Source organism: Dendrobates tinctorius, unplaced genomic scaffold (genome assembly GCF_039654945.1).
Source record: "Dendrobates tinctorius isolate UK_male_01 unplaced genomic scaffold, ASM3965494v1 ptg000157l, whole genome shotgun sequence".
Lineage (NCBI taxonomy): Eukaryota > Metazoa > Chordata > Amphibia > Anura > Dendrobatidae > Dendrobates > Dendrobates tinctorius.
The window spans coordinates 2,096,170-2,123,974 of record NW_027361824.1 but is presented as its reverse complement, the minus strand read 5'-3'; the positions used below and the strand labels follow the sequence as shown (position 1 = coordinate 2,123,974).

Here is a 27,805-nt window from a genome sequence, read left to right as displayed (position 1 = left end):
CCCTATCCTGGTATGCATGGTCCCCTCACCCCCCTATCCTGGTATGCATGGTCCTCTCACCCCCCTATCCTGGTATACATGGTCCACAGACCAATCCGCAGCATATGCACATAGCCTTAAGGGGAAACGTGTAAATGTTCTGGAGTGGCCGAGTCACAGCCCAGACTTTAATCCAGAGGTCTCAAACACGCGGGCCGCATGCGGCCCCTGAGGCAGTCATTTGCGGCACGCAGTGCACCACATGTCTCACTCCCTGAGGGAGGTAGAAAGGGGAAGGCATGCATTCAGGAGCGCGCCATAGCTGTTCTGTGTGTACAGTAGTGATGTGTTGTTTGCGAACGATCCGACACAAAGAGCCGGCTCCCTGCTGTGAACGATGGGAGCCGACATGCCGGTGAGAGCCGCTAGAATCCCTGAATGGCTCTCACTGGATGTAAAATCCCAAGGTGCAGCACACAACTCCGCCCACCCAAACAAAACTCCGCCCACTCAACAATTTAATTGGTTCCTAGAAAGTGGGCGTGGTTTCTGATGTCTGAACAGGCATGCAGTAGGGATCCATTTAGGATCCAAAAAGAGCCGGCTCTTTTTGGTGAGCTGAGCCGTGAGAGCCAGATCACCACCAAAAAGAGACGGACTGCCCATCACTAGTGCACAGGACCTGTGATGAGGTCACAGGGGGGAGGAGTCAGGGGTCACATGATCAGGGGCCTCAGTGTGTGCAGCACTCTCCTGTGCTGGTTGTCATGGTGCTGGATGAGGTGAAGTTTCTGTGTGTGGGGTCAGGAGGGGTTTACAGGGTGGATGTAGCAGAGCCGTGTGTGTACGAGGTGTACGGAGTGGAGCCGCGTGTGTGCGAGGCGTACGGAGCAGAGCCGCGTGTGTGCGAGGCGTACGGAGCGGAGCCGCGTGTGTGCGAGGTGTACGGAGCGCAGCCGTGTGTGTGCGAGGTGTACGGAGCGGAGCCGCGTGTGTGCGAGGTGTACGGAGCGCAGCCGTGTGTGTGCGAGGTGTACGGAGCGCAGCCGTGTGTGTGCGAGGTGTACGGAGCGGAGCCGTGTGTATACAGGGTGTACGGAGCGCAGCCGTGTGTGTGTGAGGTGTACAGAGCGGAGCCGCGTGTGTGCGAGGTGTACGGAGCGCAGCCGTGTGTGTGCGAGGTGTACGGAGCGGAGCCGCGTGTGTGCGAGGTGTACGGAGCACAGCCGTGTGTGTGCGAGGTGTACGGAGCGGAGCCGCGTGTGTACGAGGTGTACGGAGCGGAGCCGCGTGTGTGCGAGGTGTACGGAGCGGAGCCGCGTGTGTACGAGGTGTACGGAGCGGAGCCGCGTGTGTACGAGGTGTACGGAGCGGAGCCGCGTGTGTACGAGGTGTACGTAGCGGAGCCGTGTGTGTGCGAGGTGTACGGAGCGGAGCCGCGTGTGTGCGAGGTGTACGGAGCGGAGCCGCGTGTGTACGGAGTGTAGCTGCGTGTGTACGAGGCGTACGGAGCGGAGCCGCGTGTGTACGAGGTGTACGGAGCGGAGCCGTGTGTGTACGGAGTGTAGTCGCGTGTGTACGAGGTGTACGGAGCGGAGCCGCGTGTGTGCGAGGTGTACGGAGCGGAGCCGCGTGTGTGCGAGGTGTACGGAGCGCAGCCGTGTGTGTGCGAGGTGTACGGAGCGGAGCCGCATGTGTACGAGGTGTACGGAGCGGAGCCGCGTGTGTGTACGAGGTGTACGGAGCGGAGCCGCGTGTGTGTATGAGGTGTACGGAGCGGAGCCGCGTGTGTGCGAGGTGTACGGAGCGGAGCCGCGTGTGTACGAGGTGTACGGAGCGGAGCCGCGTGTGTGCGAGGCGTACGGAGCGGAGCCGCGTGTGTGTGAGGCGTACGGAGCGGAGCCGTGTGTGTACGGAGTGTAGTCGCGTGTGTACGAGGTGTACGGAGCGGAGCCGCGTGTGTGCGAGGTGTACGGAGCGGAGCCGCGTGTGTGCGAGCTGTACGGAGCGGAGCAGCGTGTGTGCGAGCTGTACGGAGCGGAGCAGCGTGTGTGCGAGGCGTACGGAGCGGAGCCGCGTGTGTACGAGGCGTACGGAGCGGAGCCGCGTGTGTACGAGGTGTATGGAGCGGAGCCGCGTGTGTTCGAGGTGTACGGAGCGGAGCAGCCGTGTGTGTGCGAGGCGTACGGAGAGGAGCCGCGTGTGTACGAGGCGTGCGGAGCAGCGTGTGTGCGAGGCGTACGGAGCGGAGCCGCGTGTGTGCGAGGTGTACGGAGCGGAGCCGCGTGTGTGCGAGGTGTACGGAGCGGAGCAGCCGTGTGTGTACGAGGCGTACGGAGCGGAGCCGCGTGTGTGTACGAGGTGTACGGAGCGGAGCCGTGTGTGTGCGAGGCGTACGGAGCGGAGCCGTGTGTGTACGAGGTGTACGGAGCGGAGCCGTGTGTGTACGGAGTGTAGCCGCGTGTGTACGAGGTGTACGGAGCGGAGCCGTGTGTGTACGGAGCGGAGCCGTGTGTGTACGAGGTGTACGGAGCGGAGCCGTGTGTGTACGGAGCGGAGCCGTGTGTGTACGAGGTGTACGGAGCGGAGCCGTGTGTACGAGGCGTGCGGAGCAGCGTGTGTGCGAGGTGTACGGAGCGGAGCAGCCGTGTGTGTACGAGGTGTATGGAGCGGAGCCGTGTGTGTGCGAGGTGTATGGAGCGGAGCCGTGTGTGTGCGAGGCGTACGGAGCGGAGCCGTGTGTGTGTACGAGGTGTACGGAGCGGAGCCGTGTGTGTGCGAGGCGTACGGAGCGGAGCCGTGTGTGTACGAGGTGTACGGAGCGGAGCCGTGTGTGTACGGAGTGTAGCCGCGTGTGTACGAGGTGTACGGAGCGGAGCCGTGTGTGTGAGGCGTACGGAGCGGAGCCGTGTGTGTACGAGGTGTACGGAGTGTAGTCGCGTGTGTACGAGGTGTACGGAGCGGAGCCGCGTGTGTGCGAGGTGTACGGAGCGGAGCCGCGTGTGTGCGAGCTGTACGGAGCGGAGCAGCGTGTGTGCGAGCTGTACGGAGCGGAGCAGCGTGTGTACGAGGCGTACGGAGCGGAGCCGCGTGTGTGTACGAGGTGTACGGAGCGGAGCCGTGTGTGTGCGAGGCGTACGGAGCGGAGCCGTGTGTGTACGAGGTGTACGGAGCGGAGCCGTGTGTGTACGGAGTGTAGCCGCGTGTGTACGAGGTGTACTGAGTTGGGATATGCGTGTATTTTGGCATGGGGGCCCCCATTTGAAAGCTTGCACCAGGGCCCATAACTTTGTAGTTACACCACTGCTCACGCTAGAAGAGAGGAGGAGTGTGCTGCTCCGTAGTGGCTGTGACCCTGCGTGATGACATCCCTCTAGTGCTGTGTAATGATAGCAGAGGCGTGACTTTCCCCCCCATTGCTGGATTCTGCAGGTAACTGTGACTGTGTGTGTACAGCGAGATGATGATAGCGCTGGCTCACATGCAGAGCTGACATTATCATCCACTTTTGAACGGCCACGATCTGCAACTTTTTTTTGTTGTAGGATCCGCATTTTCCAGTGCGCATGCCCGGAGAAAGGAAGTCAGGGAGAAAATTAACCCTGAAATCCTTTCTGGCGGACAACAAAAAAAATTCTCTCTCTCTCTCTCCTTCCCGGCCAGCGGTTCCTTTAAAATTCTTCATTCTGCGGATCCGTCAAAAAACGGATCCTGTGGCATCCGTTCACATCAGTTAGGAACGGATCCGCTATTCCGCCTTTTTTGGCGGATTTTAACTGACACAAAAAACTGAAGTGTGAAAGAGGCCTTAACTGCGAGAGAGACCCTTCATTGCCTCCAAGCATGACATCACCCTCCCTGGAGGAAGGCAAAGTCACTGTGGCGGCCATACTCCTGGGGGCGCCACAGATACCGCTATCAATTGTGACTGTATTAAGTTTGAAAGGAATGCGGCCCGCCAGCTTAAATTTTTTTTTTATGTGCGGCCCATTTACTCTGCCGAGTTTGAGACCCCTGCTTTAGACTTAGGAGTGATCTAGGTTTATTGTTACAGGTTCCCTTATCATCTGGGTAGAGGGATTCCCTAGTGGCTGCAGGGTTTCATCAGGGTCCCTAGGGATAGTCAACGTAGAGTGGGGGCGCCAATATGTCCCCCCCCCCCCTAGGGTGCCAACCTCCACAGCCAGGAAGGTGTGAGCTTAGGCAACATACCAGGGACGTCTAGTTAATCCCATAGTGTGTAATCTGTGAAGGTTTTTTCTGGCACGTTGTTGTTGTTTTTTGTGTGTTTGCATTTTGGTGTTGTGAACCACTTTGTTGGTTCTTTTAAGGCTGTGTGCCCACGTTCGGAAATGCTGCAGAAATTTCTGCAACATTTCCGCAACTCCCGCCGCGGGTAAAACGCATGCGAATTTGCATGCGCTTTCCTGCAACAAGCAAGCGTTTTGCAAGCTTTATTCGCTTGTGGAATGCTTGCGCTTTCCAAGCGCTTTCAGCGATACTTGGAAATGGTGATTGACAGGTTGGTCACACACAGCATAGCGCTTGACAAGTGTGACCAACTTTTTACTATTGATGCCGCCTATGTAGCATCAATAGTAAAAGATAGAATGTTAAAAATAAAAAAAAATTAAAAATATTGTTATTCTCACCTTCCGACGGCCACCAGAGTCCTTCCCGCCTCTCACCACGCTCCCGGCATCTTCAGGTCCCAGTGATGCTTTGCGCGAATGACCGCTGATGACGTCACGATCTCAGCTGATTCGTGCAAAGCATCACTGGGACCTGAAGATGCCGGGAGCGTGGTGAGAGGCGGGAAGGACTCCGGTGGCCATCGGAGGGTGAGTATATTTCTATTTTTTTATTTTAATTCTATTTTTTACAGGATTATGGTACCCAGGGCCTGGGGGAGAATCTCCTCCAGACCCTGGGTACCATCCGCACATTGAGCGCTCACTTTACACATGGTGGACATAGCCACATGTGTAAAGTGAGCGTTTCAATGCAATCCTCTGGCGGCGGAATCACCGCGATTCCACAAAAAGAATGGACATGCTGCAGATTTTACTGCTATGCGATTCCGCAGCGGAAAAATCCACAGAATTAGCACAGCATTGCGGAATCCCATAGGATTGCATGGGATGCGGTTTTTTGCGTTTTCGCGGTGATTCCGCAGCGGAAAAACGCTAAAAAAACCGCAACGTGTGCACACAGCCTTATAATAATAATAAAGTACATTTTTATAGGGGTTGTATATGATTTTTTTATGGCTGTCAACTGGTATAGCAAACAGCTCTGAAGAGAAGGTCCCGATGGTGACTTTTGTGATTTGCCATATACTGAAGAGCAGATCTGGGTGTGCACATTCTGGCGGGTTTGTGGGGATAAGTACAGGCGCATCTCACAATATTAGACCATCAAAAAGTGAATTTATTTCAGTTCTTCAATACAGACAGTGACTCTCCTCTATTCTATAGAGCCATTACACACAGAGTGATCTATGTCACGGGTTTATTTCTGGTAATGTTGATGATTATGTCTTACAGCCAATGAGAACCCAAAAGTCATTATCTCAGGAAATTAGAATACTTTATAACACCAGCTTGAAAAACGATTTTTAAATGTTGTCCTCCTGAAATGTATGGTCAGTAAATGCCCTCAGTACTTGGTCGGGCTCCTTTGGCATCAATTACTGGATCAATGCGGCGTGGCATGGAGGCTGTGAGGCAGCGACCGGAGTCATATGTGAGGGTCGCGATGTGTCCCCCAGGATGGGCTCAAAATCGTATTAGACCCGCTGGAGTGCCTTGTGGTCACAGCAGTGTGCCTGTGACTCACAAGGCGGAATAAAAGTAAGTTGAGCCTGGTAAAGTTTTTTTGACCAAGGAGTTTATTCAGGAAAACCTGGTATGGGCTTTAATTTTTGAAAGGAAGGTAGTGGGGTCCGGTGTGTGTCCTCCAGCCCAGGTCTTATAAGTGGCCTGTGGCCACAGAGTGGGAAAAGGAAAGAAAAACTTGCAGGAAAGAGCTTTGGGTGTGTCAGTTCTGGCTTGCACAGACACAGAGCAGTGGTCTGCAGCGCGTTCCCTGTGTGAGGCAACACAGGGCCAAGCTGAGCCAGAAGGTCGGGCACCTCCTGCATACCCGGGCAGCGTGGTCACTCACGGCAACTGGCCACGGGCTGTTCTGTTGCTTCCCGGCTGCGATCCGGTAGATACAGTGTGTTGTGCACTGTGTGAGTTTTTTGGACATTAAACATTTTTTTTTTTGAACTTGCTTGGGTCACTGCCTCATCACTGCACAGTGTGGACACCACTGCTTTACAAGGCGATCAGCCTGTGGCCCTGCTGAGGGGTTATGGAAGCCCAGGTTGCTTTGATAGCTCCTTTTTGATGGCTGTGTTTTCTGTGTGATGCATATATAGTGCTGAACAGCCCGCTTTCCATTATAGGCGTTATGAACAGGCTGTCATCCTGACACTGTGTATCGCACTTTCCTGTGTGACTTATGTCCTAAGGAAGCCCCATCTGTGTGCTTCCACTAGGCAGCTAACGCCTTCATCATCACTAGTTTACTGATGGGGTGGCTGTTCTCATCAGTGGAGGGCACCTGTGCTGCTCTGGCCTTTATCTGTGGGAGCCTGCTGCGTCCTGCTAGTGCACTGGTCATTTGACAAGGTCTAGTGAGGCTGCTTTTCACCATGTGTAATACTGCGAGGAGGCCTGGGAACTAGGAGACTCCCACCAACAAGATGGCCGCGCTCACTGCAGGGACAGGAAGTCTGCAGCCTAAACCTGCCCCTTCCATGCAGTAGAGGAGCACATGGCAGTGACTCCTGCAGTGAGGGGGGAGATCACCATTCACTGAGAGGAGCTGCAAAGCATGCTGGGAGTTGTAGTTTACAGGGGACAGGAAATGCTGCTCCAGGACTGAGGAGAATGGAGGCAACAAATCTCATCACAAAACCTGAGAACTTCCCCCGGAGCTCGGAGGAGACGCAGTGACCGCAGCGCCGGTATATGTGCGTCTCCTCTGTCCGCTCACAGCCTGGAGAAGACGGTAAGAAGCGCGGCATCCCCGGGGCTGCGGCACTGAGGCTCCTGTGTAATGGGCGGTAAATAGCGGTCATCGGACTCCGGCCGCCGGCATTTATGGGGTTATTATTATTTTATTCGCTATTTTAACCCCTCGCAGGTGTCATTGTTTTTTCTTTCCTCTTCTTCTTCCAAGAGCCATAACTTTTTCATTAGTCATCTGACATCACCGTGTAAGGCCATGTGCACACGCTGTGGATTGTGCTGCGGATTTCTCAGCACGGATTTTGCTAAATCCATAGGTAAAATGACCTGCGCTTTACCTGCGGATTTCCTGTGGCTATATCGCAGCTTTCCCCTGCGTTTTTACACCTGCGGATTCCTGTAATGGGAATAGGTGTAAAAACGCTGCGGAATCCACACAAAGAAGTGACATGCTGCGGAAATGAACCCGCTGCGGAAATGAACCCACTGCGGAAATGAACCCGCTGCGGGAATGAACCCGCTGCGTATCTGCTGTGGATTTTTCCGCATTTTTTATTTCACATAGGGTAGAATGGTGCCGTACAATGCAGGAGAATCCGCATCGTGAGCACAGACCCCAACCGCTCGGTTTTTGCTTTTGAGTGAAACTGTTCACTTTATCTTTTTACCATACAATGGACCGAAAAACAGGAGATCAATTTCAAATGAAGTGAAATGTTGGGGGGGAAAAAAAACAATTCCGCAACTTTTAGGCTGTGTTCACACGTGGCGTTGTTTTTGCGGCGATTTTAAACGTGTGATTTTGCCACGAAAATGCAACAAAAAAGCATCCCATGCAATCCTATGTGATTCCACACATGCTGTGTTAATGCTGCAGAATTACATCGCGGAAAAATACGCAGTATGTTCATTCTTTGTGCGGAGTTGCGGGAAAATCCGCCCACATAGATTCTGTGGCTGTGCCCACCATGCGAAAAGTAAGCAGAACATTTGCGGATGGTACCCACGGTCCGGAGGAGAGGAGACTGTCCCCCAGGCCCTGGGTACCATATCCCTGTAAAAAATAGAATAAAAAATTGTGTTATATTCACCTTCCGACGTCCCACGCAGCCTTACCGATGCTCCCGCTATCTCCCATTCCCAGTAATGCCTTGCGGCAAGGACCTGTGATGACGTAGTAGTCTTGCGAGACCGCTACTGTATTGCGAGACCGCTACGTCATCAAAGGTCTCACAAGGCATCGCTGGGAACGGGAGCATCGCTGAGGACCGGGAAGGCTGCACGGGATGCCGGAAGGTGAGAAAAACACGATTTTTTTTTTTTATTTTTTTATTTTTTGCATCCTATCTTTTACTACTGATGCTGCATAGGCGGCCTCAATAGTAAAAAGCTGCTCACACTCGTCAAACACTGGTGAGTGTGACCAACTTGTCAATCACATTCCAAGCAATGCTTCAAATCGCTTGGAAAGAGCTTGAATTCCGCATGCGAAAATCGCGGGAAAAACGCATGCGGGAGTTGCGGAAATGCTGTGGAAATTTCCGCAGGATCTCTGCAACGTGGGTACATAGCCTTAAAAAGTTTTTCATATTTAATTTTTAATTTTCCCTAGTTCTTTGTGAGGTATAGTTGACCTGTTAACCTCATGTCACCATTTTTTTTTTAGACTGATTATCTTTTAATTTTCCAATCACTAGCCCTGCATTACACTCGCGTTCTGATCACCGAACTGTAGATTTTATTGTTAGCGTTTTCGGGTACAGGCGACATTTTGATACATAGGTCATGGCAGAGGCCTCGGAGGTATTGGGGCCACTGCGGCCTCCGAGATATGTGGAATTGTGCACTATGGTGTTATTAGACTGTACAGGGCCATCCTCCGTCTACATCGTGGAGCTAGAAAACATTCATTTTTGTAAATTCCCATAGCCCCAATGCCTTGATAAAGACACAAACCAAATATATAACGTGAGAAAAAGCACACAATAAACATGAAGTAACTGACGGGTAGTGAGGAGCAACCTGTGGATGTTCAGGTTCGGCCGGGTTTTTTAAAACTTGACACCGAACCATATAGGAGTCAATTGGGACCCGAACTTCAGTGCTGTAAAACGGTCATAGTGAGGGCTATGGGGGCTGCACAAGGAAGAACAAATAGGGGTAAGAGCAGCACAAGAGCCCTATAAACAAATATGGGTAGGGAAATGACTTATGCGGGTTCTGTCACCAGCAATCATGGTAAAATAGTAAGTAAATGAATGACATAAAAATGGTAAAGTGCCTTCACAGGGATGGAGGCTTGCTATTGCCAGTCCAGTCACAAATTTCACCCACAGAGCATGGGGTACAGCACCTCGACAGCGCTAAAATGTCAGCTCCAGTAATGTACATTACAATTGCCGCCGATGAAAAGCTTGTATTATGATCTTAGATTGAGCTGATGGGCGCTAGACGTGACCCTGGAAATTATAGGCCAGTAAGTCTAACCTCTATTGTTGGTGAGATATGTGAAGGGTTTCGGAGGGACGTTATTCTGGATGATCTCACTGAGAATAACTGTGGAACTCCATATCAGCATGGGTTTATGAGGAATCGCTCCTTTCACACCAATCTAATCAGCTTTTATGAAGAGGTAAGCTACAGACTGGACCAAGGTGAGTCATTGGATGTGGTATATCTTGATTTTTCCAAAGCGTTTGATACCGTGCCACACAAGAGGTTGGTACAATGAGAATGCCGGGTCTGGGGGAAAATGTGTGTAAATGGGTAAGTAGCTGGCTTAGTGATAGAAAGCAGAGGGGGGTTATAAATGGGATATTCTCTAACTGGGTCACTGTGAGCAGTGGGGACCGCAGGGGTCGGTGTTGGGACCTCTTCTCTTCATCATATTTATTAATGATCTGGTAGAAGGTTTACACAGTAAAATATCGATATTTGCAGATGATACAAAACTATGTAAAGCAGTCAATACAAGAGAAGATAATATTCTGCTACAGATGGATCTGGATAAGTTGGAAACTTGGACCAAAAGGTGGCAGATGAGATATAACAATGATACATGTAAGGTTATATACGTGGGAAGAAGGAATCAATATCACCATTACACACTGAACGGGAAACCACTGGGTAAGTCTGACATGGAGAAGGACTTGGGGATCCTAGTTAAAGGGAATCTGTCACCCCCCCAGGGCGTTTTTAACTAAAAGAGCCACCTTCAGCAGCACTAAGGCTGCATTCTGTGAAGGTGGCTCTTCTGTTTCTTATCCCCTTTAACACTGAAATATTGACTTTTATAAATAGGTCCTTATACCTGGATTCAGTCACAGAGGTATGGTGTGTCCCTCTGTTTAAGCCGCCTCCCAGCTGTCCATCATCCCCCTATAGCGTCCCTGCACCTCCTCCTCCTGTGCTGCTGTTTGCGTTAGATGCTGCCGGGTGCCTGCGCTATGCCAACAGCTCTCGGGCATGTAATAACATATTCACACTGGCCATAAAAGCAAACAAAACCAAAGGAAAAAACAATGTGTGCATATACCCTAATGAAAATAAATATGTAAAAATGCAAGTGCATTAAATAATTAACATAGCGTACTTAGGAAACACTGTTTTGCTCAAAAAAGTATAAAGCTGTCCCACCAAGGCAAGGTGTACCCATTTGGGACAGCAACTACACTCTAATGTTAAAACCTACCTAGTGTGAATAATGGCAGAGAGTCTCTGGATGCCAAACAGACACCCAGCTTAAGAGGGACTATATATGAACTATACAGCTCAGTAGAAAGGAGGCCGCACCCTATTTGTACTGAATACAAAAAACCTAGAGAAAAACTGAACTGAAGTAGACTTGAATGACATGCATGATTGTTTTTTCCTTTGTTTTTTTTTGTGTCACGATCCATTTTTGGATCTGTGTCAGATTTGTTTTTTTCATGTTAAAACTTTTTTCCTTTCAGGCCATCGGGGATTAATGTCAGTTTTTTCCGCCGGTGGCCGCTGGTGTAACTACATTGCTGCTGAGTTTGCTGATGCAGGTGGTGACCACTCCCACCTTCCTTTAAAATGTCACTTGATGCATCAGCTGACTGTTGGTGATACAAATCCTTTTGGATACCAACTGTGCTGAAGACAGGAGGTTGCTGGTGCAGTGGTGCTTCAGCTGAATGCTGTTATCTGGTATTGTGATCCTGCTTTGCGGTGCTTTACAGCAGAAAGCTAAGTGTTGTTTTGTATTTCCTATTCCCTGTGGTGTTTGTCTTGCCTTACCTTGTATTGTCTTAGTACAGCGGTGGTACCAGTGTCTTCATTTGCCAATTCCCTAATTAGGGATAGGAGCAGCGCAAGCGAAGGCTTAGGTATCCTGCTCGGCGACGGGTTGAAAGAACCTGTATAGGGACTTTAGTAGGAGCAGAGCACTTCCTCAGGTGAGTGCAGGAGGTGTCTATGTTCCCCGTTCCCTATGGCAGGGCCCACCATTGTTAAAGTTTCCCTGGTGTTTCTTGGTGTGTTTTTTGTTTTGCCATTTAGTGACCGACCAATTGGTGGGTCATGTCACACTAGGCCAGTCACTCCGTGACATTATCACAACCTGCACATTTTTTTTCTGGTGAGCCATGGCGCAAATGCAGGCCTTTGCTTAACTGCTTCAGACCCTCACCGATGAGCTTGGGGTGCTGTGTGGTGAGGTGGTGCAGCAACTGCAGCAGTTGGTGGGGTTCGTGGCCTCAGTTCAGATGCAGGCTCAACCAGAACCCAATATATCTCTCCCTGACCGATTTTCTGGAGAGAGAAATTTTGGGTTTTTCAGGAGGCCTGCAAGTTGTACTTCAGGCTCCGCCCTCGTTAAGCAGGGAGTGAGGAACAATGTTGGGAATCATCATATCCCTTACTAAGGGTGATCCCCAATCCTGGGCCTTCTCTCTGCCAGCCGATTCACCATCTCTACGGTCAGTAGATGAGTTTTTCGCGGCTCTGGCACTGGTGTATGGAGATCCTGATGGCGTCTCCCTGGCGAAATCCCGACTCCGCAAGATCAAGCAGGGGGGCTGGCCGGCTGAGGAGTACTGCTCAGAGCTCCGGAGGTGGGCCACTGACACACAGAGGAACGACCCTGCTCTTAGGAGCCATTTTATGCAGGGTCTGTCTCCAAGGTTGCAGGATACTCTGGTGCAGTACGCCGCCCCCAGGTCGCTGGAGGCCACCATGTCCCTTGCCATCCGGATGGATAGACGCTTGAGGGAGAAACATACACCAAATGTGCCCCCTGTAGTCCTTGTTAGGGAGGAGGACACCGGTGCAGACGGACAAGCCCATGCAGGTGGGAGGACTTGGTTCCCAAGCAGTGTTGCCTGCGGTTCATCGTGGTGTGGGGACATGTTTTCACTGTGGGCAGACTGGTCATTTTATCGGTGTCTGCCCAGCTCGCACCAAAATATCTGTACCATCTAAGAAACTGTGTCCCCATGGTCGTGTGGAGGCGAACAGGGAGTGTATATTTCCTCCATTTTTTTCCCCTCAGTGTACCTTGTCTGCTGAAGTGGTGGTTGGCGGGGTAACTGAGAGTATACCGGTGCTTGTAGAGAGTGGAGCAGATGTCAATCTGGTGGATGCTCACTTTGTCCAGACCCATGGCCTGAGGTGTAGGACGCTAACAAAACCTCTAAGCGTCCAGGTCATTGACTCACTTAGCCAGGGGAGGTTTACCCAAGTCATGAATGATATACATCTGCATATAGGGACTCATCATAAAGAGTCCCTGTCATGCTACCCATCATTTTAGGCCTCCTTTGGTTGAAAAGACACAACCCGGTCATAGATTGGCAGTCCAGGGAAGTAGTCAACTGGGATCAGTGGTGTGAGAGTTGTTGCTGCCCGATGGCTACTGTCTCTGCCGTCTTTCTACAACCGTCCCCTTCTTCTCCAGTGGGGGCAGCAGAGGTGCTGCCAAGGAGTAGGGGCAAGTCTCAACCCTCACCACAAGCTAACCCTGTGTTGGAGTCCTCTTAGGAGGAGGGGTCAGAGGAGGGTGGTGGTTCCTTCTGAGCATTGTGGGGGTGTGAGTATGATGACACAAGGGGACACCTCTGTTGTTGGTACTGTAAAGAGTTCACCATCTTGAAGCAAACGTGTGCGTGGCAATAAATGTTCAGGTCTGGACCTGCCTGTGTGTGAATGAGTATATATGGGTATCCACCAAAAACATCCAGTGGAAGTGTGCTGCTTGGGCCTGGAGTTCTCGGGTGATCAGGCCATATCGCGTGTCGGCCATTCACGGCCCGGGGACTTACCCGCTGAAGTTAACCCCAGTAATGCCCGTACACAACTCATTCCCCAGATCGGCGCTCTGGAGATTTGTGGCGCCTTCGGAGCATACGTTGTCACTTCCATCAGTCCGCTTTTGCCATAAACCTGAGGGTAAGGTGACTGCTGAGGTGAACTCTGGTGGATCAAGGCGTCCTCACCGTAGGTTGTTTTCTGGTGAGGTCAGGTGTTGAGGGTCCGGAGGCCCCTCATGGAAAGGGGGCTACTGCCACGATCCATTTTTGGATCTGTGGTAGATTTGACGTTTTCATATTAAAACTTTTTGCCTTTCAGGCCATCGGGGGTTAATGTCAGTTTTTTCCCCTGTGGCCACTGGTGTAGTTACATTGCTGCTGAGTTTGCTGATGCAGGTGATGACCACTCCCACCTTCCTTTAAAAGGTCACCTGATGCATCAGCTGACTGTTGGTGATACAGGTCCTTTTGGATACCAACCGTGCTGAAGACAGGAGTTTGCTGGTGCAGTGATGCTTCAGCTGAATGCTGTTATCTGGTATCGTGATCCTGCTGTGCGGTGCTTTACAGCAGAAAGCTAAGTGTTGTTTTGTGTTTCCTATTCCCTGTGATGTTTGTCTTGCCTACCTTGTATTGTCTTAGTGCAGCGGTGGGACCAGTGACTTCACTTGCCAATTCCCTACTTAGGAATAGGAGCAGGGCCAGCGAGGGCTTAGGTATCCTGCTCGGCGACAGGTTGAAAGAACCTGTATAGGGACGATAGTAAGAGCAGGGCACTTCCTCAGGTGAGTGCAGGAGGTGTCCATTTTCCCCGTTCCCTATCGCAGGGCCCACCATTGTTAGTTTCCCTGGTGTTTCTTGGTGTGTTTTTTGTTTAGCCATTTAGTGACCGACCAATTGGTGGGTCGTGTAACACTGAGCCGACAGTTTGCTTTTGTGGCCAGTGTGAACATGCTTTTTCATCATGCATGTCATTCAAGTCTACTTCAGTTCAGCTTTTTTTTTTGTTTTTCTCTAGTATTTTTGTATTCAGTACAAATGGAGTGTGGCCTCCTTTCTACTGAACTGTGTAGTTCATATATAGTCCCTCTTAAGCTGGGTGTCCATTTGGGATATGGAGACTCTCTGCCACAATTCACACTGGGTAGGTTTTTACGTTAGAGTATAGTTACTGTCGCCAAATTGGTACACCTTGCCGTGGTGGGACAGCTTTATACTTTTTTGATCAAAACAGTGTTTACTAAGTACCCTACGTTAATTATTTAATGCACTTGCTTTTTTACTTTATTTTCAGTAGGGTATATGCACACATTGTTTTTTTCCTGGATGCACCTGTTTATAATCACACCCCCTTCCTTGTTAAACATACTTTCTGACATGACACTTGCCGCAGGGCAGGCCAGCCCCTCCAAGGCATAAAGGGCAAGCTCAGGCCATGTATCCAATTTGGAGACCCGAAAGTTAAATTGGGCAGACTCATCTGCTGATACGTGGAGACGTGTGGACACGTACTCTTCCACCATGTTGTTGTAACACTGGCTCCTGCTCATATGGACCTTATCAGATTGTGGTGCTGGAAGTTGTGGCGTGCTCATAAAGTTTTGCCACATTTCAGCCATGTTAACTCTGCCTTCGGAGGTGCTGGTGGTACCCCATCTGCATTGGTCATTTCCTTCCACCTTGTTCTTCCACTGAGCCCCCGCTGTCAGGTGGGAAAGCTATCAGTAGTTTCTCTACCAGCGTTTGCTCGTATTCATGCATTTGGCGCTATCGCATCAGTGACGGAAGTAATGATGGTACCTTGTACTTGTAGTGGAGATCCAGCTGGGTGGCCAACCATTAAACTACACTGGTAACAATATGGGCAAATAAACAGTTGCTGCTCAGGCACTGCAGCATGTATTGGTTCATGTGTGCCAGGCTGCCCAGAGGCAACAAGCTGTCCTCAGTGGGAGGTGTATGGTCTGGGTAATCTGTATCCCCCCCAGCCACACTCCAGTGATGCCCGTGAGCTGATCTGAGTGCTACTCTGTGTAGGTGGGTGTGCCGACTGGGGGTGGCCCCTTTCTTCGCCGCGAACAGACTGAGACAGAGACTGATGTGCGTCCAACAGGTCCTCTACGCAACTCAACGCAAAGCCCTCAGGAGCCGGGGTCGCTGGAGAGCAGAAGGCCACGCGGGGAGGCTGAGTAGCAAGGGCTGCTTGTGGTGCCACCGGCTGGGCAGGGGGAATGCTCACCTTCCCCGGCGCCGCGGCTTCCGACAGGCCATCCCGCAGCTCCTCTCGCAGCCGATGATCTTCACCCCGCCGTCCGGCAGGGCCAGCCTCCAGGCCCGGTGGTTCCACGAGGAGACTCCAGGCAGCTTCTTCCAGCGGCTGTTCCAGCAGGATCCGGGGTCGCTCCTCTCTGGTACACGTCCGGGGCATCGACAGTGGCTCCCAGGGGCAGGTCTCCCGACGGGGCTCGATCTCCTGACGCCACCTCTATTCCAGGCGTCCGAGGCCACAGCAGCTACAGCGTCGCATCCCGTCCAATGTCCAGAAGCTCAATGGCGCCAAACAGTCGCACCCAGTCTCTCCACCTGGGCCACTCCAGCCCTTGGGTGGGGCGTTGGTCGACCTCTCCACCCATCTTCCAGGGTCCAGCATGAGGGGGCGGCTATCTCCAGATGTACGCCGCTCCCCCGGGGGCGAGTGCGCCATAGCCCCAGATTGTTCAATGTAGCTGCGAACTCCTGGGCTTCTTTCTGGCGCTGGAATGCCACAGCCATTTTGTCAAGCCCTTTTCTGCTCCGGATCCGCCTGATGGAAACTGACACTCCTGATCAATTTTGTAATCCACCGGGAAAGTCTTCAACCCGTTCAGCTCGGGTCCTTTGGAATTTTCGGGGCAGGTTTACCGCTGAAGATGGTGTATTTGCGGTGATGATCCTGCCGACTACGCCAAATGTAGGTAGGTGTGCTGACTGGGGGTAGCCCCTCTCTTCGCTGCGAACAGACTGAGACAGAGACTGATGTGCATTCAACAGGTCCTCTTTATTGTTCGTTCTCTCAACGACCGCAGCACCACACAGCAGCTGCACAATGAGCTCCGCACACAGGCCTGGGTACCTTTCGCTTTCTTCTGTCTTCCTGATTGACGTCCCTCGCGGCTCTTTCACTGTGGCTGCCCTAGGCCTACCACCACAGCGCTTCACCCGTCCGAGTCCGTCCATCTCTGGTACCCCTGGGCTTCCTCCGTCCTGCGGCTCTCCTGTCAGGGCCACCCCCCTGACCGTCTCCCTCACCAGTCCTTCCTGGAGCTTCTTCTCGTTCTGTCTCTTCGTACAGTCTTCTTCACTCCTGAGCTCCTCTCCCTGGACTGACCTTCTGGAACTCTCTTATCTCTCTTATATCCCCTCTCTCTCTCTGGGAATTCCCCTCTAGAGTTCTCACCCCGCCCCCCATGACTGCGGTTTCCTAGCCCTAAGCTGATCAGTCCTTTTCTCACGACTCTACTCCCATCTTGTGGCCAAACTGCAGTACTACACCTTCCTACACTTCTGCTGTCTTTGGTCTCCCCCTAGTGGCTAAAACTCTGTACTACAACATCCTTCTCCTCTGTCTAGCTGTCTCCCACCTTCAGTTACAACAGTCCATGTCCAGCATATTGTACATTAACCCTTCCTGCTGCAGACAGGTCCGTATGTCAGTCCACTTCCCCTACACTTGCTCTGAATACAGTTGTTCCTCCTCTACATCCTCCTCCTTGTTCCCAAACTGTCCCCTGCCTGTACAGTTGGGTACCTGGCCGCTGTTGGGACAGTAACCCACCCTTTGGAAGCCATGTGTGGATGACAGGCTTGATAACGGTGTGAACTTGCCCTGTTGCTCCTGCTCCTTTTCCTCCAGTGCCAAACACCTCATCCATCATGGCCTGAATTATTTTTCCAGCAGGCATTTAAGTGGTATAGTAATTCTGATGATGACATTATCAGAGCTGACCATAATGGTGGCATATTCAAAGCAGCACCAGACAGCACACACGATCCGCATGGAGACCCACTTATTGGTGGTGTTGCTCTGCAGAGCGACTCAGCTGTACGTGCTGCAGGTGAAACTCCACTATTGCCTGCTGCCGATGCTCGCACAGTCAGGATATGCAGGGTGGAGTTCCACCTTGTTGGTACATCGCATATCAGCCAGTGAGCTGGAAGGCAGAAGTGTCGCTGCAGAGCAGACAGGTGAGCAGCAGCAGCAGAGTGAGAACGCCGAATGTATGCACACACTGCCTGCATTTTCAGCAGCAGATCCTACATCTTTGGGTAGTTTTTCAGGAAGCTCTGCACCACCAAGTTCAGAACATGCGCCAGACAAGGGATGTGTGTCAAACCAGATAGGTTCAGATCTTATACGAGATTTCGCCCGTTATCGCACACCACCAGGCCGTGCTTGAGGTTCATTGGCACCAACCACTCATCTGTCTCCTGCAGGTTGTGGGATTTGTTCCCCAAACAGATGAGTTTCAGAACTGCTTGCTGTTGTTCCCCCCTGGCTGTGCTGAAGTTGGTGGTGCAGGTATTACTGTGACCATATGAGGAGGCTTTGGAGTAGGAGGCGGCAACCTGGACAGATAAACTTCCAGCAATCCTAAATGTTGGTAGGACATGGGCTACAATGCCTTCTACCTCTTCCAAGCCGCCAATATATTTACCCTGGGGGCAGTTGGGGAGATATAACGTCCCTGGCCGTTATCACTGGTCCAGGTATCGGTGATATGGTAGATTGGCTCACTCAGCTGCTCTCAGAGTTATACACTGGAACGTTTCTTCTACTGGTTTATTAAACTACGGCATAAATCAGTGCATGATTTAGCAAAATAAAAATGGACTTTCTGGCATAACTGCAAAACAAAGGATAACTTATAGCACAGTCCATATGCCTGCGAGATTCGCCCGCTCATGATATGAAAAACTTCAGCTCCCGACTGGAGACTTCTTTGTCTCCAAACACACAGCAGACCAAAAAGTCCTCAGTAGCTGGACATTTGCCTACCCCAGCCACACCCTTGAGGTGGAGATATGTTGAGAAGGCATCCTGCTTATGCTTACACCTACTCATAAATAACCTAACCCTGTAATTGCCAATTAACCACTCAGCATAATATGCTGGAGAGAAACTTCTGGGTTTCACATCACGGAAGATAGAAACTGTTGTAGCTGTTTCTGTTCGGAGCCAAAGTCAGATCGGCCGGATCACCAGTGAGGCCGAATAAAGAGATTAGGCCCTCAAATAACCAATGCTAGGAGATCAGAATGAACACTTGTGAACAAATCAATTTTGCTGATTCACACAGAGAATGCTATCTCTTATACCATTACACCAATGTAGCTCCATGCAACTCACAAAGCCCCCTGTTACCATGTTACTCAGGTCATGATGACTTTACTTACAGTGGGGGAAATAAGTATTTGATCCCTTGCTGATTTTGTAAGTTTGCCCACTGACACAGACCTGAACAGTCTATAATTTTAAGGGTAGGTTAATTTTAACATTGAGAGATAGAATATCAAAAATAAAATCCAGAAAATCACGTTGTATAAATTAAATAAATGTATTTGCATTTTGCAATGAGAAATAAGTATTTGACCCCCCTACCAACCATTAAGAGTTCTGGCTCCTACAGACCAGTCAGACACTCCTAATTAACACGTTACCTGCATTAAAGACAGCTGTCTTACATAGTCACCTTTATAAAAGACTCCTGTCCCCAGACTCAATTAATCAGTCAGACTCTAACCTCTACAACATGGGCAAGACCAAAGAGCTTTATAAGGATGTTAGAGACAAGATCATAGACCTGCACAAAGCTGGAATGGGCGACAAAACTATAAGAAAGACGCTGGGTGAGAAAGAGACAACTGTTGGTGCAATAGTAAGAAAATGGAAGAAATACAAAATGACTGTCAATCAACATCGATCTGGGGCACCATGCAAAATCTCACCTCGTGGGGTGTCCTTGATCATGAGGAAGGTGATAGATCAACCTAAAGCTACACGGGGAAAACTTGTTAATGATCTCAAGGCAGCTGGAACCACAGTCACCAAGAAAACCATGGTTAACACGTTGCACTGTAAAGTTTTAAAATCCTACAGTGCCCGCAAGATTCCCCCTGCTCAAGAAGGCACATGTGCAGGCCCATCTGAAGTTTGCCAATGAACACCTGGATGATTCTGTGAGTGATTGGGAGAAGGTGCTGTGGTCAGATGAGCACAAATTGAGCTCTTTGGCATTAACTCAACTCGCCATGTTTGGAGGAAGAGAAATGCTGCCTATGACCCAAAGAACACCGTCCCCACTGTCAAGCATGGAGGTGAAAACATGTTTTGAGGGCGTTTCACTGCTATGGGCACGGGACTACTTCACTGCATCAATGGGAGAATGGATGGGGCCATGTATCGTAAAATCTTGAGTGACAACCTCCTTCCCTCCACCAGGACATTAAAAATGGGTCGTGGCTCGGTCTTCCAGCAAGGCAATGACCCAAAACATACAGCCAAGGCAACAAAGGAGTGGCTCAAAAAGAAGAACATTAAGGTCATGGAGTGGCCTAGCCCGTCTCCAGACCTTAATCCCATAGAAAAGTTACGGAGGGAGGTGAAGATCCGAGTGGCCAAGTGACAGCCTCAAAATCTTACTGACATGTGCACAAACCTCATCATCAACTACAAGACACGTCTGACTGCTGTGCTTGCCAACAAGGGTTTTACCACCAAGTATCAAGTCTTGTTTGCCAGAGGGATGAAATACTTATTTCTCACTGCAAAATGCAAATAAATGTATATAATTTATACAATGTGGTTTTCTGGATTTTATTTTTGATATTCTATCTCTCAATGTTAAAATTAACCGACCCTTAAAATTATAGACTGCTCATGTCTTTGTAAGAGGGCAAACTTACAAAAGTCAGCAAGGGATCAAATACTTATTTCCCCCACTGTATCCTACAACACTAACATGAAAACAAAATCTATAACCGAGAGGAAAAACATTAACCCTTCTATCGTACATATTATATATTGGTTATGTGGTATTGTGGACCTCATGGCTTTGCACAGTGCACACCTGATTTGGTCCGCGATATGTTTGTGCAGGGAGTGTCCACCTGGAAAAGTAGTAGTGGCTGGCAATAGCGTACTGGGAGACAGCCACCGTCATCATTTTTTTTTAAAAAACTGTCCGTTTCCACCAGCCGGAATGGCAGTATTTCAAAGGCTAGTAATTTGGAAATACTGTCATTCAGGACCATGGGCAGTTAGGGGGGTATCTCCTCTTTCTCTCAAGCTTTTGGGTGATACAAAGCTGAACACTTCCATGGGACGGTATGGAGATGCTTGGTGACACTGCTGGTGATGGTGTTGTCACATCTTCTCTTTGCGGGGAGGAAGGTGTCCCTATTGATCATGAGGGGGAGGAAGAGGCTGAGAGCACAGCAGAAGAGGGAGCAGGAGGAGGATCAGATCTGTCATGCTTTTTAAGGTGTGTACGCCACTGCATCTCGCGCTTGGAATTCAGATGCCTTGTTATACAGGTGGTGCTGAGGTCCAGAACATTTATGCCACACTTCAGGGTCTGACGGCATAGAGTGCAAACCACCTGACTCTTGTCTGCAGCACATTCCCTGAACATAATGCCAAGCCAGGGAGCTCTTTTGAGCTGTGTTTGGTGTGCTTATTTCAGCGGCACGGTGGGCATTAGCAGCCGATGTACTGGCTAAGGGCCACCCGCTGTGCTTTTGCACCCTGCTCCCTCTTTTCCTTTGCTGCTGTGGCATGGCCACATCCTCTTCCTCCAAACTACGCACAGCACTAAAATGGAATCTGCACCATGTGAGGTCTAGGACCTCATCATCCCGGCATCAACTTCCACCGACTTCTCACCCCTGCCCTCCTTTCAGGTCGCACACTGCAGAAGGACGCTGCAATTGGCATCTGAGTTTCGTCATCATCAGACATCTGCAGCGGTAATCCACTGACTGTGGGCACTACCCCTCCCACGTACTCATCCTCCAACATAGCAAGTGGTTGAGCATCAGTGTACGCAGTCTCTTCCACTTCTGGGGCAAGGTGAGATGGATGTGCCATGGAACCACAGCCAATGGAGTCATCAAGAAGCAGAAGTGACTGATGCATGACTTGCTTGGCTGATTTGCAGGTTGAGGCGGAAGCTGGATGACCATGGACCTCATGGGCCAACTGCACTTTCTGCAGTGGACCGGGTGGAAGATAATGCGAAGGAACTAGTCATTCTCAGCCATCCAATATAACACTGCATGAACATCTTGTGGGCTCACTATTTGTACAACAGTATTTGGGCCTATGAAAGGATGCACAATGTCCCGTCACCTGCGGGCACCAGATGAAGGTGTTGTATTTGTGCACATAGCCGGTACAGAACGACCACATCCTCTTCCTGCATTGGGTACATCACAATCAGCAGCTACAACAGCACCAACACGGTCACATCCACATCCCCTATTTGATGCTCTCCTCATTTTTGGAAGTGTTTTTTCTGCACACTACTCAGAAAGACATGGCGGAAGAGTAGATTTATTTATCTGTAACGCTACTAGAAAGCACACAGCGGTCCTGAAAAATGATTTCTTTGGCCTAGAAATAGCAACAAAATGGCTGATACCATTTATTTATTACCCAGACTACTAGAATACACAGCAGCTTAAAGGCACCGTAGTTCCACAGGCGGAGGAAGGGGCAGAGTACACACAGTGGCTTAAAGGCACTGTACTCCCACGGGGAGGGGGCAGAGTACATACAGCATTTTTTTTGGCACCGTACTTTCTCAGGCGAGGTTGCAGAGGACACGCAGCGGCTTAAAGGAACAGTACTTCAGCAGGCAGGGAGGTGCAGTGTACACACAGCGGCTGAAAGGCACAGTACTGTCAGAGGTGGGATTGCAGAGTACACAGGGGTCTTTAGCACAGTTCTTCCACAGATATGGCTTGCAGAGTATACATAGTGTCTTTTTTGTAGAGTACGCAGACAGAATTTGACCCTCAGTCCAACTGCGTCCTACACTAATGGCAGCAGCGCTTGTGATCCAGCCTTTGTGTTGGCCAATATTTGACATGGCTGTGAGGGCTCCAGAAGTGCCCACAGTGTAAAAACTTGTTGATTGACTGCACTGCAAGCCTTTCAACCAACTTTGACCGGCAAACCCGAACAGGAAACCGGACATACATTAACACAGGGTTCCCCAACTCCAGGCCCACCAACAGGTCATGTTTTCAGGATTTCCTTAGTATTGCTCAGGTGATAATTGCATCACCTGTACATTACAAAGGAAATCCTGAAAACATGACCTGTTGGTGGGCCTGGAGTTGGGGAACCCTGCATTAACAAGTCTGTATTCAGGGTTCAGTACCGGACACTAGGTGTCTGGTATGGACCTGAGCTTTAGCATTTGATGGGCTGTAGAAAAGACACTGCACCGAGAGTGCTTACAGTCTTTATGGGAAGGGCGCAGGAGACAGTAGGTGAGGAGAGAAGTCGCTCATATGGCCAGGTTATTGTAGGACATGATGAAGATTTCAGGTCGCTTTTTTAGGTGGGAGAGAGTTCCATAGTGAGGAGGATGCAGGGGAGAAAATTTGTAGACAATTATGTTAGAAGAAGTAGGAGGAGGCAAAGACAGAGAACATATAAGGACCTATACATTGCAAGGTGTCAGAAGATGTATGGAAAGGACAGGTTATGGAGAAAATTAGGAGTCCCAAGACACAGATGTGAGGATCCCCAACTGATTGACAGCTGACCCTAATGCTGAGCCAGCTGTCACTCAGGGACAGGGGTGCGGTTACAGCCACCGCTCTCTATATACAAAACAGTGACTGAACTCGTGCCGGCACCACACCGTCACTAGAACCAGAGCGCTGTCGGGAGGAATAAAGTTGATTTCCTCCAGACTGCGGGTTTCTAAGTGCAGGTACAGGGCAGGCTCAGAACCAAATTAACTAATTAACTTGGAGATTAACTCAATATTTGCAGGTTAATAGAGTTTTTTTCACTTGACAGTTTTGTTCTTTCAGAGACACTGAAGGCTCAGTTGGTAATGTATGAGGAGACCAGGATTTTGCCTCTAATCTTTTTTTGGTTTGCTTGCTTTCAGACAAAGTTTTCGTTTAAAGACAATGGTCCTTTCCGTCAATGACCCTCCGAGGATGGAGCAGAACAGAGGCCACATGGCTGCTCGGATATTAGATCTCACCCTGGAGATGATCTACTGGATCACTGGAGAGGTGAGAGCTTCACATCACATCACTAGGAATAAAGCAGGGAAATGGCGGAAAAGGTGAAGGATCCTTAGAATAGATGTAGTGATCGGCGTCTCCCCATACACAGGATCACACAGTAGTGAAGACGTCGTCTGGGGAGTGTGTAACCCGCCGTGTGTCAGGAGGACGAAGCAGGACCCCGAGTGACCTCACCGAGCCTCCACCTCATTCACTGATACATGAGCAGAAGATCCTAGAACTGACCCACAGGATCACTGAGCTGCTGAGCGGAGAGGTGAGCGCTGCCGGGAATGCTGGGACATTATATAATAACGCTGGGGGAGGGGTCTGCTAATGGCGCATCATTGTGTGTGTCAGGTTCCTATAAGGTGTCAGGACGTCACCGTCTATTTCTCCATGGAGGAGTGGGAGTATCTAGAAGGACACAAGGATCTGTACAAGGACGTCATGATGGAGGATCACCAGCCCCTCACATCTCCAGGTAAGAGGAGACCGTACTGATTATAGAGGAGAGGCCGGGTCTGAGGCCACCTGGACTCCCCATCATCTGATCATCACCTGTAGACGATGTACTCAGTCACTGTGTATATTTCCTATAGATGGGTCCAGCCCGAGAAATCCACCAGAGAGAAGTCCCAGTCCTCTGTATTCTCAGGATTGCCAAGGTTAAATGCAGAATGTCCCTAAATGTAACTTGGAACATTTTTTCCAGTTTCGAGATGGTGTTGGGCATCCATGCTGTGAATTTAATAGACAACATAGTATGTAATCACAGCCTTTGGGTTACAATTATGTAGTTTGTCCTCCTCACAGGATCCATCATTCACAATAGGTGATGTCACAGCTCACCACCTCCTCCTACTATTCAATGACTGATAAAATATATGCAGTAGGTTACACAAGATTCACCAATAAGAATAGGTGACAATCGTGGATATCACAATTCGCTTTGCATCTTTCACAATGATATTAGCACATACTCATTAGATGCATCAATGCAAAGGATAGACTCCGCTTGTTCATTGCTACTAATGTACATGTTCAATTCCTAAAACAACAGGAAGTTAAATTTTATAAGCTGTAGTGGCCAGTGTGAAAATTGCAAGACTTCAAATTCTTTTTTAGTAATGACTGTGATGGGTAGATAAAAAAAACAACAAAAAAACATTTCCCCCTAAAAATAAAAACAATTTACACAAAAACCCAATTTAAACAATAATTTTATGATAATATCTGCCCCTTTGAAAAAGAGGTAGAATTAGAGTGGGGAGAGACACAGGATCTCTCTGCAGATGGCAGTACAGGGTCAGTGTTGGGCCTGGAGGTTTTTGGTGCGCTGTCATTTCTACTGTGATTTTTTTTTAATTTTTTGTATAATATATGATTAGTTGAAGTTGGTGAAAGACTTCTGCATCTGGCAAAATAAGTGCACTTCTATAGTATTTTTTGTTATAAAAATTTCACAAAACACATTTGTGCTAACTGGATATCGTCTTATCATTGTGGGTGAACTTCCATATTTAATGGTTGATGTATTTTTCATACAAGGTGTTCATCTATAAATATGACATTTTCTACCACAGGACATACAGTAGTAGATGTAAATTGCACACCCAACAGTGCACTGTGATACATTTCTTACTCATTGTAGGAATTTTCACATAGAAATGATAAGAAATCATCATGTAAAATGATTAGGGTTTGTTTTATTTGTTTCAGGTGAAGTCTCCATGCGAGGCTCCTGTAGAAATCTCCCTTTCATTCCACGCTTTGAAGTTGAAGACGATCAATCTCAGAATGGCAAAAGTAGACTAGATCAAAAGTTGGTATGTTCTGAACTTGGGAAAGATTTAAACAAAAAATCCAAATTTTCCAGGCTCAAGAGGAGTCACAAAAATGAAAAGCCACTTTCATGTTCAGAATGTGGGAAAGGTTTAACTAAGAACTCAGATCCTGAACATCAGATCTATCACACAGAGGAGGAGCCATATTCGTGTCCTAAATGTCAAACGTGCTTTAGTGACAAATCCAAACTTTTAAAACACTTAAGAATTCACACGAAGGAGAAGTCATTTTCATGCCCTAAATGCGGGGAGCGTTTTGGTCACAAAACAAATCTTATGGAACATCTAAGAATTCACGCAGAGGAGAAGACATTTTCTTGCTCAGAATGTAAAGAATCTTTTACCCAGGAATCAGATCTTGTTAAACATCAGATAACTCATGCAGGGGAAAAGCCATTTTCATGTCCTAAATGTGGAAAACGCTTTAAACAGAAGTCAAATCTTAAAAAACATTTAAGAACTCACACAGGGGAGAAGCCGTTTTCATGTTCTGAATGTGGAACATGCTTTATGGCTAAAGAGCATCTTGAAAGACATCAGAAAATTCACACAGTAGAGAAGCCATTTTCATGTGAGAAATGTGGCAAATGCTATATTCGTAAAGATGCTCTTTTGAAACATCAGAAAATTCACACAGGGGAGAAGCCATTTCCATGTCTTGAATGTGGGAAACGGTTTACAGAGAAAGCAGTTCTTGTTAAACATCAGAAAACTCACACTGGAGAGAAACCATTTCAATGTCTTGAATGTGGAAAATGTTTTACTCAAAAATCAAGTCTTAATACACATGAGAGAATTCACACAGGGGAGAAACCGTACGCCTGTTCAGATTGTGGGAAATGTTTTGGCCAGAAAGCAGATCTTGTCGCACATCAGAGAAGTCACACGGGGGAGAAGCCATTTTCATGTTCTCAATGCGGGAAGCGTTTTAGTTACAGATCAAATCTTATGGAACATCTGAGAACTCACAGAAGGGAGAACCCATTTTCATGCTCAGAATGTGGGAAATGTTTTACTCAGAACTCAGATCTTCTTGATCATCAGATGTCACACAGTGGAGAAGATATTTTAGTGTTCACATTGTAGAAAATGTGGGAGGCAAATAGCTGTTTGGTAGGATGTGCTGCCTCGGGATTCCTTCATTAGTAATTAAGAAAATTTGAACTTTATAAAAAAAATAAAATTGGTTTGTGCCACCATTTCCTGAGATTCATAATCTTTTCATTTTTCTGTCAATGGACCTGTGTGAGTGTTTGGGAGTTAGTTGCACACCAAAATATGGGTTTTTCATACAAAGTTTTGATTATTTTTAGAGACAAGCAAACCCGAACTGTAAAGTTCGAGATTTGTACTGGACATTTAGTATCCGTTGCCGAATTCCGAACATGGACTTCTCCCGGAAATCTATTTTACAGTTCAGGGAAAAGAGAGAGAGATATTTTCCACTTCCAAAGTTCAGGTCACCATTCATTTCTATGGGTTTTGGGTACCTGAATCGAACTTTGGACTAAAGTTTGGTTGAACCTTGCAAACCCGAACTTCTACGGGTTCGTTCATCCCTAATTATATTAAATTTCATTTATTAGGGTATGTAAAATAAAGTATGTTCATCACATGGGATAAAAAATTTGCATTTTATTAGTTTCTGAAATTATGCCTGCGGAAATACCGTAATGTTAATTTTTACTTTGTAGATCTTCCTATTTACAGTTTGGTATATACAGTATGTGACAAAAGTGAGTCCACTAGAGATGAGCGAGCACTAAAATTCTCGTTACTCGAACCGAATAGCCAGTATAATGGGAGTCAATGGGAAATCCAAGCATTTTTCCAGCAGACCTTACCAGTTGGTCTGGGGGGGGAAGTAAAAATATTAAAATGGATGGAAAAAGTGCTGAATGGAAGGAGAATAGGATGAGGAAGTCTCCTGGAAGTATCTCTGACTCCCAGATCGCTGCTGAGCCCAATGGTGTCACACTTTTACTCTACTTTAAGGACTGACAATAAAACAGAGAAAAAAAAGTTAAGACATATTCTTTCCTATATAGTGACTTGTATATAAGGCAAAATTGAAAAAGGATTATTAAAAAATTGGTAATTTCAGTGTAATTTATGAAGTCCCAAAAATTAGGGACTCAGATACACCCTGTATTAGTTATAAAGGAGGGCCTCATACACATTCTGTTCAAATTGTAATGTAGTGGTAATCCTAGACTTATAAAGGCTATGTACGAAGTGAAAATCCTGCTAAAAATTACAAGCAGGGTCACCCTTGAAATCACCAACTGTAGTGCTTCATTTAAATATTGTGAACAAAGTGTAGTTGTGTTACTCTTACACTCATAAAAGTTCTGCCCACAGTGCAAAGCCTGCCAATAATTACAAGCAGAGTCATCTA

General features: G+C 48.6%; 1 protein-coding gene across 1 annotated transcript in view; it reads left to right on the top strand.

Moving 5' to 3' along the window:
- The window catches only part of LOC141051429 (uncharacterized), a 233,229-nt gene that overhangs the window by 121,021 nt on the left and 84,403 nt on the right, over positions 1-27,805 (top strand). The window contains 5 exon segments of the mRNA XM_073548361.1: positions 3,302-3,411; positions 23,437-23,566; positions 23,670-23,837; positions 23,921-24,044; positions 25,283-26,491. Coding sequence (XP_073404462.1) covers positions 3,302-3,411; positions 23,437-23,566; positions 23,670-23,837; positions 23,921-24,044; positions 25,283-26,491 — 1,741 coding nt within the window.